General features: G+C 35.2%; 1 protein-coding gene across 1 annotated transcript in view; it reads left to right on the forward strand.

Moving 5' to 3' along the window:
- The window catches only part of ADGB (androglobin), a 114,213-nt gene that overhangs the window by 86,950 nt on the left and 12,240 nt on the right, over window positions 1–15,023 (forward strand). The window contains 4 exon segments of the mRNA XM_032683883.1: window positions 1,954–2,141; window positions 3,736–3,920; window positions 9,873–10,072; window positions 11,232–11,343. Coding sequence (XP_032539774.1) covers window positions 1,954–2,141; window positions 3,736–3,920; window positions 9,873–10,072; window positions 11,232–11,343 — 685 coding nt within the window.

The following is a 15,023-nucleotide window of genomic DNA, read 5'->3' on the forward strand; positions in this document are numbered from 1 at the left end:
TTTGATTTTGCATTACATTTTCTTCTTCTGTGGGACTTTTTTTCTCCTGGTGGATAGAGTTTTGTGAGGTTTTTTTTGTTCTTCTGTTTTGTTTTTAAATTCTGCTCTCTTTATTATTCACAAGTCTTTCAAATGGATTGTAGAAAAAGATAGAGATAAGCAATCAAACTTCAGCTGACCTACATAGATAAGAGTTTAAGAAATCACCACTACCAACATATTTAGTCTAGAAAAAAGAAGTCTGAGCAAGGACACTGCTCAGTTATTTGTCTTGACACCGTAGAAGGATATAAGGGAGTCATTTTACTTTGCCAAAAAGTTGGTTTAGGTGGTCTGTTCTGATTCTACAGATGGTAAATTGTAACAAGATATCTAAGTAGGTAATGAAACTTCTCAAAATTTTTTTAAGAAAGAGACATAAATCTGATGGGATTGTCTAGATCTTTGCTCATTTCTCAGTAGTGACTGATGATTACTTGATGTTCCTACCAGCTGCAAAATTTAGTTATTGTACTTTCTAATTGCTCATGGTGTTCAGAAAGTGCTCACTCAAGCATATTTTTGGTCTTGTCTAAATTTTCTACATATTTATAGCCAATGTTAAGATTGTATAACCTTATCCTTATAAGTAGGCGTACAAGAGAAAGTATTTTTCTCATGCACCCCATGCTGTCAGAAAGCACTTGAATATCTGGCTAAATCCCTCTCAGTTTCCAAATGTGCTTGTTAAGAATAGGAGGGCCTATATGTAACTATATGCTTAACTAGATATTTAAATAAGTGACTTCTCCTGAATCATAACTTTGAGAGGTTGCTATTACCTTGTGGTGATGAAAGGTTGTAAAGAGCCTTACAGTTACAATTCCACAAACTGGAATCATGAATAATTTATTTTACTTTCTTTCTAAGTATTTCTGAAGTCCTGAGTCACATAAAGCCCTGCATTATTGGATAGTTCTGAAATCACAACCCATTAATTTTAAGGATTTTTCATCAAAGCTGGTTTTGCTTGTAAATACTGTTTTATTTAAACTGAAATTTAGCAGAAGACTGAAAGAGTTAAAAGCTTTCAAAGAATTTTCATCTGGACTATTTCTTGGGTGGAACATGAAGTTTTAATGTTTGAAATAGAGAGCTAGTAGAGCTGTCTTAGAGAATATGAAGAAGGGACTTAAGCCTGAGTTCCCCTATAACACTACAGCTGGCCATTGCACTCCTTATATCCCTTTTTCCCGCACCTTCCTCTTAAGTAATCACATCAATATAGCCTTACTTATTACAAATAAAAATTAATTAAATTTTGAAACTTTTTAAGTTATACTCTGGTTCCTCATATTCCTATTCTCAGAATTCATAAAGAACACATAAATCAGCACCAGGCTTATTAATTGTGTGTTTCAGTTTTTGTTAATTTTTTACTTGGATTTTCTAATACTAGAAATATTTTTTCTTAAATCAACATCTTCATAAAAATAAGATTAATATCTTGAAATTTCATACTGTACTTGCAATTGCATTATTAAAAGTAGAGGCAATATTAATTTAACCTCAAATTTGAAGAAGTAATCTGGTCTCTAAATTTCCATGCAGCAAGCTCATCCACCTATACTTTCACACGGCCTAAAGCATGTAGGACATCTTAAATCATCAAATAATTTGGTTACAAAGTGACTTCGGGATTTGATTGTATCTGCCCCTAAAAATACCTACCAGCTTTGAAGTTAGATTAAACTGAATTTTACTTACTGTGTAACTTTTTGCCAAATATAAACTACTATAATAAGAGATGCATCATAAATTGAAATAGAATAGAATTATAAGATTCTTGCTTGTGAAGGACCTCTTATTCTATTACTAAGTGTAGCATGGACAGAAAGTGTGTTTCATGTAGTCATAGAGTGCATTTTAAGTAGTTTTATTGCCAAGTAAAAATGACTTGTTTTCCCCTTTCAGAAAGGATACACTTTTATGGCTGAAGCACATACTGGTGACCTACCTGTGGCAGCTGGAAAATGGAAGCTCAGGCTCATCAGTTCTCATAGTCCACTTCCATTTCCCTCTCGTGAGACTGTAAAAAATGTGTATTCTACTAGACTATTTAAAGGGCATTACATACCCAACAAAGAGCATATAATGTTTAGGTAAATATCGAGAGGAGAATGATTAATTTTTTTTTCTATGGGTCATCTTTGACAGAAAAGTACGTTGTTCCTTTTTCTTAGAAGGGGAGAGTATTGAGACAAATATCTAAATTTTATGGACTATCAAATTTACCATTTGGTTTGTGAAAGTGTTATTTTCTGAAATATTGCCACTGCTTAATGAAGAACAGGTATGAAGTGCACAGACTATAACTTCAAAATAATAATAATACTGAAATAATACTGAATAATAATACTGAAAGCTCGATCTTATCTGTGTGCCAATCGCTGGAATTCTGTAGTACTTTGGGGGATTAAATATGTATTAAAATTGAGATTTTGCAGGTGGGGAGGAGACACAAAATTTGATACATTTTTTTTCAGCTATTCAGATGAAGCTTTAAATAATAAAGGAATGCAACACTTTCTTTCCTGATATATCAGACCAATTTCCATCTTGCAGGGTTGGTAGAAAAATTTACATACATTTTATTTTAGCATCCTGATTCTTTGAGGAGAATATAATTAATAAAAATGTGATTTAGTTTTTATTAATCCTTTTTTAATTGATTAAAGTTTATTAAAATAAGTTCTGTCTGAGTAACTTCAGAACGGACCGCTACTAAGTCACTATACTGAAGTCTACACAAAGGAGTACACACTGCACTAGAACAGGCCCTGTGCTTAGAGCTGATTAAATTTATATATTTTGAAGGTTGATTCTAGAACATTTTACCTTGATTCCTGAAAATTTGTTTGAATATTTCAAACCAATGGATTATTCTTGGAATAAATGTCTATTCAGCAGAAGAAACAGTTTCAATATAAATGAAAAAAGCATGTAATGGAAACGTAACAAGTGGACTCAAATTTTTTAAACTCTCTCTTTCCTGATGATTTTTTTTTTCCTTTCTCCTCTCTGATCTTATGAATCCTTAAAAAAAAATATTTTAAGATAGTTATATATTTTTGGATCCAAATGTGCTGAAGTCAGGGTGACGGAGTCTGTGTGTTGTCATTTCTTTTCTCATTTGGTCAGATTACTCTAACAATTTGTATTTATGGACAAAAATCAAATAATATATAAAGTAGTGAGTCACAGCAAAACAATTATTTAAATTTTGTCCTCAGATTCTAATTCTACAATCTTTTAATGCAAAAGTGTTTTAAGTTGGCCAGAGTAGCAGCTGCTACCAAATGAATTATCCCTACCCTTTTGAAAGCAAGTAATTCTTTTTTTTTCCCCTCAGGTACTTTTTAAATGATACTGTTCCCTGATCTGGCTAACCATATTATTCTACAAATACTAGTGCAGCAGGAGGTAAAATGTGTATTTGGACTTCCGATAAGGCAGTGAAAAAAATAAATGGCTAGACCACTCCTTTTTTGCAGAAGCGGCACTTACTTTGTATGTGGATTTACTGCACTAAACCTCACTAGAGGAAGCTTAGTCCACCAGATTCCAAGAAAACAGTTGACTACAAACTCAATTTTAAGTGTTTGCTTCCAGTTTGGCACAACATTTAGGTGCTTTCCTAAAAAAATTATCACATATAGTTGGTTATATTGCTATAATGTTTTTCTTCCTATTTAGGTATTCAGTAAAAGTCAAAGCACCACATACTGCTACAGTGCAGGTACAAACCTCTAAATCAGATGTGTTCATTAAACTGCAAGTCCTAGATAACGAGGAAGAAATTATAAGTGTCACTGGAAAGGGCCACGCAGTCATCCCTGTTTTTACTTTCCTGAGTAATGGATCACTTTTGAGCTCCCACTGTAAGTATTGCATTCTGTATTTGATAATTTTATTCACTGAGGAATATGCATTCTTACAATAATTTTAGGTAATCATAACAAATATTCTTTTTTCCTACTCTTTTCATAAAACCCTAATTGCTTTGTGATTGAATGAAATCAGCTACATTTTTGAACAGAAGTCCTTGGCCCTCAGCAATGAGGAAAGTTACTGAAAGGATTGATTGAAATAAGGTGTCCAGCCTTATTTTCTTCCTCTGCCTTTTGGTCTTGTTTTATAACTGCGTAAAGAGTTTCATGGATAGTGAAGTAGCTTCTCAGGGCTGAGAATTTTTATGCATGTCCTTACTTTGTCCTTGAGAGTTGAAATAGATTTTATTTTCAAGATCTTGCCGTTATTTGTTTGATCTTAAAGTTCAAAAATTTTGGCCATTAGGAAACTGATACTCAGACAGTGGGACATAGTAAATAATTCACAAATTACACCAGGCCTTGTGGTTTAAGTGCACCATCCTAAGCATCACTCCTTTTAGCAGAAGCACACGTTTTATTGTTTTCTCATCCATCATATGAGCCCCAGAGTACAAGGCAAAAGGCTCTTGAATAAATGATGTAATACTTATCCTTAAGAAAAACTCTCCATTTTTTACTCTGCCTTTGCTACAGCTTCCCAATGATACCTGTTGAAATAGGAGACAGTGAAGGAAGAGCTACTTGTTCCAGACTTCCAAAGTTGCAATAAAAGGCATAAATGTCCATTATAGTATTGTAAATTCTTTATCATAGCAACTTAAATACCAAGATAGAGTTATAACTCATGGGAACACTTGAATTTAAACAAAATTTTGTTTGTAACTTTCATTGAAAGCTACAGGAAACACTTTGCATACTTTCAGCAGAACAGTTGAATCTGAGATGTTTATTTGCTCAGAGTTGGGGTTTTTTCTTTGTTTAATTTAGATTTTATTGTCATTCATTACACTGCAGTTTTGTCAGCTCAGTTCTTGTTAAAGGTGAGAACAAGCGTGTGGTCAAAGGTGCTAAAATTCATGTATTTTCTCTTAGTACTTTGAAACTAGTGAACAAAAATCCATCTGTCATCAGTTAAAAGTGACTTTCTCTAGTCCAGCAAACCAACACTCTGAATCTACTGCATGCCCAAGTGTGGCAGCATAGAAATACTGTGATAAGCAGCAAGGAAGTAAAGAAAATTAAGCCAAACTCAGTGGTGCCCAGTGAGAATACAAGAGAAATGAGCAGTAACTTAAATGGAGAAAATACAATTTAAGCATTTTGTTTATTTGTTTCATTTTCACTCTCAGGGCGTCAAACACTGCAACACATTGCCCAGAGAGTTTTTGGAGTATTCATCCAACTAGATATGGCTGTGAGCAACTTGCCCTAACTGACCCTCCTTTTAGCAGCTGAATTGAACTAAATGATCTCTAGAGGTGTCTTCCAGCCTCTGCCAGGTCCACTCAGCCTCCAGTGATCCTGTGATATCAGTTAGTAGTTAAGGCTTGTATTTTCTGGGATTTTTTTCTTAATGATACACAAATAGTCCACTTTCCTTGGATGTGCTGTCCCACTAAGGAAGTATTGATTTACAAATGGACTTAAAAGAGAGAGCCTTTGGATTGAGATTTATCAGTATTCTGTTATCATCCCCCTCTGATACAGTGATAAAACTTGGGGCATACTCCAGAGGACAGACATTCTCTTTCATGCTTTATTTTCAGACTTTTCGAAAGTTAAAGCTCTGCCAGACTCAGTACTCAAAGAGCTACTATCAGACACTATTAGATATTTGCTACTGGCATTTTTATTGTTTGGTAAAATTGGAGATGGGCTGCTGAAGAAGCTAAAACAAAACTGAAATGAAAATTTTGTCATCTGGAAGTACTCTCAGCCGGTTGATTGACATTAGATTTTGAAATGCTGTTTGGCTTTACTGTTCAAAGCCAATAAATACAGTTGAATGGGGTACATAATTCTCAAGACTAATTTTCAGCAATTGTCCCTGTAGTGCTCAGGTAATTTTAAAGCAAAAATTAAGTACCATCTACCTGCCTCCATTCCACTTCTTATATGTAATAGATTTTATGGGCTACTGCCATGCCGTCTTCTTTCATAATCTTCATTTTCCTGTTTTCTATACACCTCACTTTTTAATCAAACTATTTACATTTTATTTGTATACTATTTTGAATTATTCATTACACTTGTTTCATTTTGAAAATTATTTCTTCATAACAATTACAAGTTTGCTTAAGTAAAACAGATGTTCATAAGCTAACAAGTCTGTTATTGTCCCCTCCATGGGCACCACTGTACAAAAGATAGTAAGGTATTAAAGTCTTCAGTCCTTTTATGAAGACTCTTAAACAATAAGAATTATACTTCATGTGCTCACCTCCACTATTTTGAACTGCGTAGTTTTCAATCATGATCCTTTAGAATAGTGTTCTATATGAAATTTCAATGCTGTATGGGAAAAATAATAAAAAACAAGCTATAATTTTAGACTATATTTGGAGGTGTAATGAATATTCTGATGCCCCTTAAGTGTATGTGAGTATATATAGGGAGTTGCCATTTGGAAGGAATGACTGTGAAGCTGGTTTTTTTACTATTACTAGTATTTTTACAATACCAGACCGAGTGGCCTTAATGCTGAAGTTCTTTTCCTTAAGTATATATCCTGTCTATCACAAAGAAGTATTTTGTGTAAAATCTTTCAGATCATCTAAACTAAATGAAAATATAATGAAATGTACTCATTATAACCAATACTACTGAGTGTCTGTAGGTTTAGTAGTGGTTCAGTTTATGGCATTATAAAAGCATGTTTCTTTGCTGTTGTCAGAAGTGTTATTATGGCATGTACAAAACAATAAAGGGACATTCAGAAATACCGATGCCAAGTTCAGGTGGAGAGTTGTACAACTGACACTCAATACAACAAAATTCATACTGTCAGTATCTTTTTGTCCCCTAAAACAGTGTATTTTCTCAGAATAGGAGTAATCAGAAAACAGTACTATACAATCACCACCAAATTTGTTAGTTAAGCCAGTCGCAATCATTAAATTCGAAACTTTTTCACTACCACAAATGTTCTGCCTCTCACAGAATTAATTGCTGTGTTGCTAGAAGTACTAAGTGACAATATTGTGCAAGCATCACCAATAAAACATTATCTCCCTTGCCCACCCACTACCTGTTAATTCATCTCCAATCACAGCTGTTCTATAAACGTCTTTTGCAGCTCAAAAACTACATTAAACCAATTGATTTTAAATATATTTACCTCTTCTGAGGTGTAGCAGGTGACTTGGACCTCGAACATTTGCTTGCCAATAAAGGAGTTACACATTGACATATACATTGCAAGCACAATTTGGTTTGTAGATACAAGCACAGCAGTTCTGTAAGCACAGATGGGCAAGTGAATGCTCATAATGCTTTTATTTTCCACAGTAACAGTCTGATGCAATCCTGTTGCAAAGTATCTTTCAGATATTTGTTTGAATCTTGAAGCAAGGTAGGTAGGAGTTCCTTCTAGTCAGAGCTTTGCATAGGAAAACCAAGACTGAATATTTTTATATGTGGGAAGAAAAGTAATTTGGTATCACAGCACCACCTGGTGACCATTGCTAGAACTATTGGGTATGTATGTATTTTTGTGAGCTTTTCCAAGTCATCTTTCCAGTAAGGAAAGCAGAATGAGGGATTCCATCATTCTGAGATGAGTTACCTTCATGGCACGATCATCATCTGGGCAAACCATTATAGAATTTTTCAATACTAAAGCTCTTCTGGTTTAGGAGAAACAGAAGAGGAGGGTAGTGAGGCAATTGTAGCCTAAGGACCACAACCTCCCTTGAAATCTGCATACCTTGATAGGTAGAGATGAGCTCCTTCAGAGGGCAGTGCATATCTAAAGCCCAAGCTCCAGACCTCCTGGAGAGGAGATCACCTCTCTGTTGACTTCAAGAATGAGTACATTTAGTTGGCCTCACTGCTTTTACAGCTACCTTTTTTTGTAAATTACTTGCACTGGCCCTTGCTGACAGCACTCAGACTGGCATTGAAGATCCTTCTTGACTAGAAACTTTTATGCGAATATTGCAGATGGTAACCTAAAGGCAGTTTGCCTAATTAGAATATGTCTTTATGTAGTTTTTCTTCCATTTGGAATACAAATTGTATCTTTGGAGCAGGTTTTCACTCAGATGTAGAAAAATACTCAAGATTCTGGTATTTGGATAATGTTTCTTATTCATCCAAATGTACTTCCATTGAGTGAAAGACAAATGATTTTGGTTCCTTCCAGTGAAAGACCTAATTCTCTAACCATTGTGAATTACATCTACTCTCACCTTTGCAACATGGGAAGCTAACTCATACCTGGAAGGCTCAGCAGCATCTACCCAAGTGAGAAACTATTCCACAGATACAGGCTTGCTTAGGCATACTTGTTGCAAAATAACACCCATGAAGTTGCATCACTTTAAAAAATGGGTTAGAGGAAATCATATATTGTCTTCCTTCAAGTTTCTCTCACAGGCTTCCTTACCACAGGGACAGCAAGAGGGAGAGCTCAGATGCTAGAGATTCTGATGTAATGCAGGAGAGCAACTCATAGCTTGTGATTAGGAGTTTGAGACCTCTTGAAGAAAGCATCTCTGCTAGGTCTTGTTTTCATTTCCTGACTTCTGATTTTCTTAGGAGCAAGGAAGCACTGGCTTATGCAGAGGAAAGATACAATAGGAAGTAATCCATGGCATTTGACTTTCATAAGAAACAATATTTCCTGGCTCCCATTGAGTTTCTAGTGGCACACTTAACCACTTAATTGGCATCTATGCACTGACACACCACCAGTTAATTTTGCTGAATCTGGTCTAAAGTCCTGTCACCTCCTTTGAATTTCCCTGGATGTTTCATCAACACACGACACTGTGCATTTTTCTTTTCAAGTGTTGCAATAATGCAGTTCTCATCCTTTACTTCTGCTATAAACCTTGGAGAGGGTAAAGCCTTTTGTCCTCAGTGAAGTCAAAATTTAACTCTTTCCTGGTTGATAGTGGAGCTGTTGTTAGTGTAACATAGGGGAAGCTGCTTCCCCAGAGGTGTTAATTTCTGCCCTTATTCAATTTTTTTATGAGATGTGCACTTCTAGAATTCTCTTTCCTTTCTCTGTAGACATGGAGGCAAGAGAGTATCACAAATTTAATGTGGCATTAGAAATGAAAACAAATTTATGGTTTTTGGATTAATACTTCTGTGACAGACCTTCTTTAGAACATTCCTCGTTTCACAGTTTTTCCACATAAACATGTTCCTTAGGTGACAATGATATAACATCATAAATTATAGACTACAAATAATTCTATAGCTCTTTTCAAGATTGGCTTTTTCTAAACTTAAGTCAGCTATGGTCTTTGTGTCAGTTTGGCACAAAATTCACTTTGTGTCAGTTTGACACAGAGATACTTGATAAAGGCTGCTGCAAGGTTAGGAGTTGCCAGAACTGTGGCCAATGCACCTCTCCCCTCCATCCACAGTTGTACACAATTTTTTTAATTAGGTTATCCACACAGAGACCCCATCATACAGAGTCCAAGGATATCTATTTTCTGTAATGGTGCCGTTGTGATTAGTGCAGAAAAGACGGGTGGTGTTAGAGGGAAAAAAATTATACACTTTTTAAACAGTAACAATAGTTATATATACACAGTCTTTCAAATTTCTCGTTATTTACTTTGAAGAGATTTGTGATTTGCACGCAAAATGAAATCAGTGTACTATTTGGAATAAGCAAAATTTTAATTGGAACCTTGTGAGTATAATACAGCATGAGAAAATTGACTATGCTCATTCTTTCTCTTACTGTCTGGGGGCATGTATTTACCTTATACCAATAATTCATAGAATTTCTGGATTATTTTTTTTGTTGTCATTTTGCAGCAAAAACCCCACAGATTATTCAAAGCAGTACAAAGAAGGAATCAGAAACTGGACAATTAAAAAAACCAACTCATGATTCATTTTCAAAGGAGAGCAAAACTTCTTTGAAGCCAGAACTTGTACAAGAAGATCCACCTACGTTAATAGATGAATCTTTACCCTTGGAAAACTTCCAAGATATTGTTGAAAGTCCGGAACAAGTAAGAGAGTACAAATCACTGGGATTTGGGGAAAAAACAAGAAAAACAAAAAAAACCCCAACAAACACGATGAAGGGGTATTGCTAATTCTTTTTGGCACATATGGAAATCTTATATCCTGAGGCAAGAACAAGGAATGTAAAATTAATTGTTGGTAACTTTTGAATGAAGTGACGAAGAAAGGATAATGTACATGTATAAATGACTAAATAAGAAGGGAGTTTCATATCAAGGGGATATATTCTGTCTTTACGTGTTCTTCATTTGACAAATGCAATTTAAGTACAGAATAACTTTCAGCTAAGGACCAAAAACTGCCAGAAAGTAAGTTAAACTTCAGGTGCTTCAGTGTGAACTTTCTTTGAGATATGTTGTAAGACAAGGCCATCTTTTATAGTTTTCATAGAGAGACAGCTATTTTCAGTCAGCTAAAAGCTTTAGTAAAAGACACATAATATCTGCTAATAGAGCTAAGTTTCTCATAATGTCAATACCTTGGATTTTTCTTGATGTCAGTTAGTATTATTTATCTATTTTAGAAAAATAATATATATTTTCTAGAGCACTTCTTGCTTCTCTATCTCCAAATGTTTCTCTGCTGCAGTTTTTCTTCATAGTTGAGTTCAATTGCAACAAAATATTCGAAGAAAACTAGGGCTGTTCCTTTGACTCAGAACTGGCTTTAGAATTTGGAAAACAATTTTTAAATATAACCATTTCCTGTTCAGTTTAGACAATGTTTAAAACAACTTATGGACCCTGTCACCTCTTCCTCAAATTAAGGCATCATTGAGTGCTAGTATTAGGGCTCAAAGCCCTGTAGTAGGTCTTAAGATCAACAAAAGTCTTTGTTTAGTACATGGCATACATAGGAAAGTTACATTGAAATCTTACAGGAATGTAGCTTCTTATTGTATAGCCCAGTTTAGTTTCACTTGCTAAACACATGAGTAATTGTTTGATTTCACAGGAATTAAAATAAAATCTGTGGAATTAATGCTAATTTTTTAAGCTTCTTGTGAATGCTTTTATGTGGAAGCTTGTAAATTAATTATGTGTTTTATTTGCTGAATTCAATAGCTGGCAGTTTACTAACCTACAGGACTTGAACACTTGCAGTACTTGTTATGTCTTCAGCATGCTGCATTTTCTTTCACAGTCTCACAAGTATATGATTCAGGCACTAGTGTTATATGAAAGTTGGCCACTTCCTGAGAATCACACTCACTCTGTTCAGGAACTGGAAGAAGAGGAGAAAGATGAAATCAAAGGTAGGTTGACCTAAGCACATATTTATTCAAATGCATCATGTTACTGATATTTAAAAAATCCCATATTTCTAGAAGCAACACTTTTTCGTTTATTCATTGCTTGAGTGAAATAATTAGGGAACAAAGCTTTTTGTTCTGTAGGTCTTAGAAATTGCATGAATCTACAGCTTCAGTTCACAAATTATAAAGAAATCTGAGAGTACACTGCAGAACTCACCTTAGCTTCTTAGGGCTCATCTTTAGGCAGAGATTTGGAAAGTTCTAGAAGTATGACTGCTTTTACAGTCAGAGAGACTGATGAAGTCCCAATGCCCTGACAAAGTATATCCAAACATAAAAATTTCTACTGAAACTACCTACTGGTAATTTAAGAAAATGCATTGACAAGAGGGGGGGAAAAAGGCCTGGTTTGGGATATATCTTGCTTCTGTACTTCTAGGAGAAGAAGTTAGCAGGAGGAAAGATTAGGAGAGGTCTCAAGTACAGTATATTCAAGCCAGCAAAGGGACAGAGAAATTACAAAAGTTTTTTTTCCCCGGATTCTCTTAGCATTTCTTGTAAACAGACAGAAAACACCAAAACCCAAGGTGTATTAAAAGCAGTTAGAATACTAGTCAGTATCCTATAAATTAGATGAATGTCTCATATTTGCTTTTTCTTTTAACATTGGATCAACATGGAGTTATTTAGATCTTAATTATGTTAAAGTTTGTCATGCCTGAGAGAGGCAAGGCTGCTGCCACTGCACACCCCCAGGTGTAGTGAGGCTGAAGATGTAGTCCCAACAAGCACATGCAGGTAGACATGCATGCACACTATGTATCTCTATCTATCTATCTATGCATTACCAGCTACACAGATCACAGACGAACAGTCAGAGCACTCTCACAAGCACAGACACAGACGGCACCAGCGACTTCATCCTGCTTTCCCCTCTCGGCTGGAAAGAATGGAAGTTCACTAGAGAGACTATATATTTATATAAAGGTGGATCCTTCCACCCACTGGACTTAGACACCTAGTCTGTACAATAGCTGACCCCTACATCCCCTGTGAGGCTGCAGCCCTACTCCAGCTGCTGGTGCAGGCTGTCATCCACCCACGCACACATGCACCTGATTGCCCTGTGCTCTTGCCACTAGGTTCCTGCAGAACCTAAAATATTAATTTCCACCATTCAGTTAATGTCCTGTATCATTAATATTAAAGATCTATAACTCAATTTTTAAAATAAGTAATGAGTAATAAGCAGAAATTATTTACATTATCTTTCCTCATAAACATATACTTACTAAAATCCTTAAATTTTCTTAGAACAATCTGATCTTTATTTACTAGTGGTATATCACACTCTAGTTACATATTTCTACTTAAATGTCTGGTGGGTTTTTTTGTTTTAATTTCTAGTACCCTGGACTGAAGTTAGATTCAGCAGCAGTAATTGCTGACATACATTATATAATTTCTTTGATTTAGGATGTGTGCAATATTTGAGATTTTTTTCAGTCTTCCTTCAGTTATCATTACACAACTTTACAAAGATGTATCTTATTGATTTACTGTAGTCCCTAGTCAGTTTTAGTAGTGTTTGAGGAGCTATGTCATGTAGGGTTACAGTCCTGTACACAGCTTTTTAGTGGCAATTTCACCTGCTTGTAGTTTGCTGCATTTTTCATAAAATCATCTTTTCTTCTTGGATGATTCCATTTACTCTCCTAATTTTCTCTTTAATGATAGACTGCTTCTTACAATACACATCCTATTTCATAGTCTTTATCCTTCGGGGTCGGCTGTATAGTAACAGCTTGCACTTAACATACCAGTCATGCTAATGGTGTGTATCCTTTTATACAGCTGTTTCCATGTCTATAAAACTGCAGGTCAAAGGAGGTTATTTAATCTGTAAGTTTCTTCACTACTTTTCAGCTCATATTATTGAAACTTGTCCATGTCATCCTCATGTTTAGTCCTAAGTAGCAGTATTCCAGTTCATAGCTTCCCTTTTCCATGTTAACTGATGCTCGTTTGCAATCAAATGTACTTAAGCCACAGTCAGTGATAACGAGCACTTTTTGTTTTAGGATTATTTTAAAGTGTAATTTCTGTGTCCTCTCATAATTGCTGCCTTTCAAGGTAGCACAAGTCCATTTAACAGTTCTTATTAACTGTGTGTTTTTGTTTATACAAGGATACCAGCAGATTTAAACCGAATTTAAAAACATTTAAATGTTTAAACATTATCTCTCACTGTATTTACTATTTAATATTTATTTTACATACCCCTGTTAACAGTAATATTTATCTGGAGTGTGTACTATAGTTAAGTGGTTTTGGGAAAAAACAAACATTTAATCTTTTTTTTGATTGTGAACTAGTCTTAAATCAACTTGAAAACTGAGTTTTACCATTTGAATCTGACAGCACCAGTTGTTAAACACACAATTCATATAATAGTAATGTTGACATGTAACCAAAAAGGTATTGTCTCAACCTTGTGATTTTTAAGAAAGCTGCAGTGAGCTGGATGAAAAATTTCTGCAACAGATTTTCACCATTTCAAGTATCACTTTTTCACGTAAGGCAACAGTGCCATCTGGAGTTAATTTTGTATTAAAACTAATTTATCACGGCAAAAGCGTATTTCAACTTTGTATTAACAGTTACTAAAGTTCTCTGGCATACAGATGCTGTGATAATTTTGTATCTGTTGATGTTTGTACTTGTGAAAAGAACTGTGTTATTGTTTTAGTTTAACAAGACACAAATGTTTGCTAAGGAGGGCATGCTAGGAAAAAAAGAAACCAAACTCCTCCCTCTAAGTTATTATAACTTTGAAATTAAGAGGCTTCAGGTGAAAAGGTGTGGAAAAGGAAAATAACAGCTCTTTATTAACATATATATATATATATATATATATATATATATATATATATATATATATATAACAAACCTGAACAAGCAACCACAACTTTCAAAACAAGTCCTACTTCCTCTCTCCATGTAACCCCCCCCCCCCCCGCCAAGCAGGGGCCACTCGCACATTTCGGAAAACAAGGGGTGCAGTGTCTCACTGGCAGGCAGCAGGGAGGTGTTAGCAGGCATCCTCGAGGTGGCGACTGCCGTGGCTCTCCCTTGACGGTCAGGGGCCATCCATGAGTCCACACCCCCACTCCCATGCCTCTCTGCAGTTTTGATTCTTTTCTCTCCGTTTTCTCTTTTTTTTTTTTCTCTTTCCATTGGGAATTGTTAATGCAGCAGGTCTTCAATGGAAAAATAGTAAAAAATAAGTAAGGCTTGGATTATAAATTCTTGTGTAAAAGAGGAACAATTAGCAGGCAATCTTGCAACTGCTAGTGCCATTTTAAGATCCGTGACTATGTGAACAAAATCCCTTTAAGATTCATCTTGTATATATGATTTTCAACTATTATCGTTTTGGGTTCTTTGGTTTTATTTTTCTTGTAGTAAGATCGTAAGTTTTATTGTGCAACTGTCCCAACCCCAAGTTGAATCATCATTGTGTGCTGAATGCTGACTGCATTATGTGTTTCACATATTACCTTAAATTAACTCAAGAGTATAAGCTGTTGTTAAAAGAAGGCTGTCATTCAACTGGGAAAGCAAGGGGAGATAGGGCGCCCAATCCAGGTAGTAGAGATAGGTTTGAAAAGGCAGGACAG

Source organism: Chiroxiphia lanceolata, chromosome 3 (assembly GCF_009829145.1).
Source record: "Chiroxiphia lanceolata isolate bChiLan1 chromosome 3, bChiLan1.pri, whole genome shotgun sequence".
NCBI lineage: Eukaryota > Metazoa > Chordata > Aves > Passeriformes > Pipridae > Chiroxiphia > Chiroxiphia lanceolata.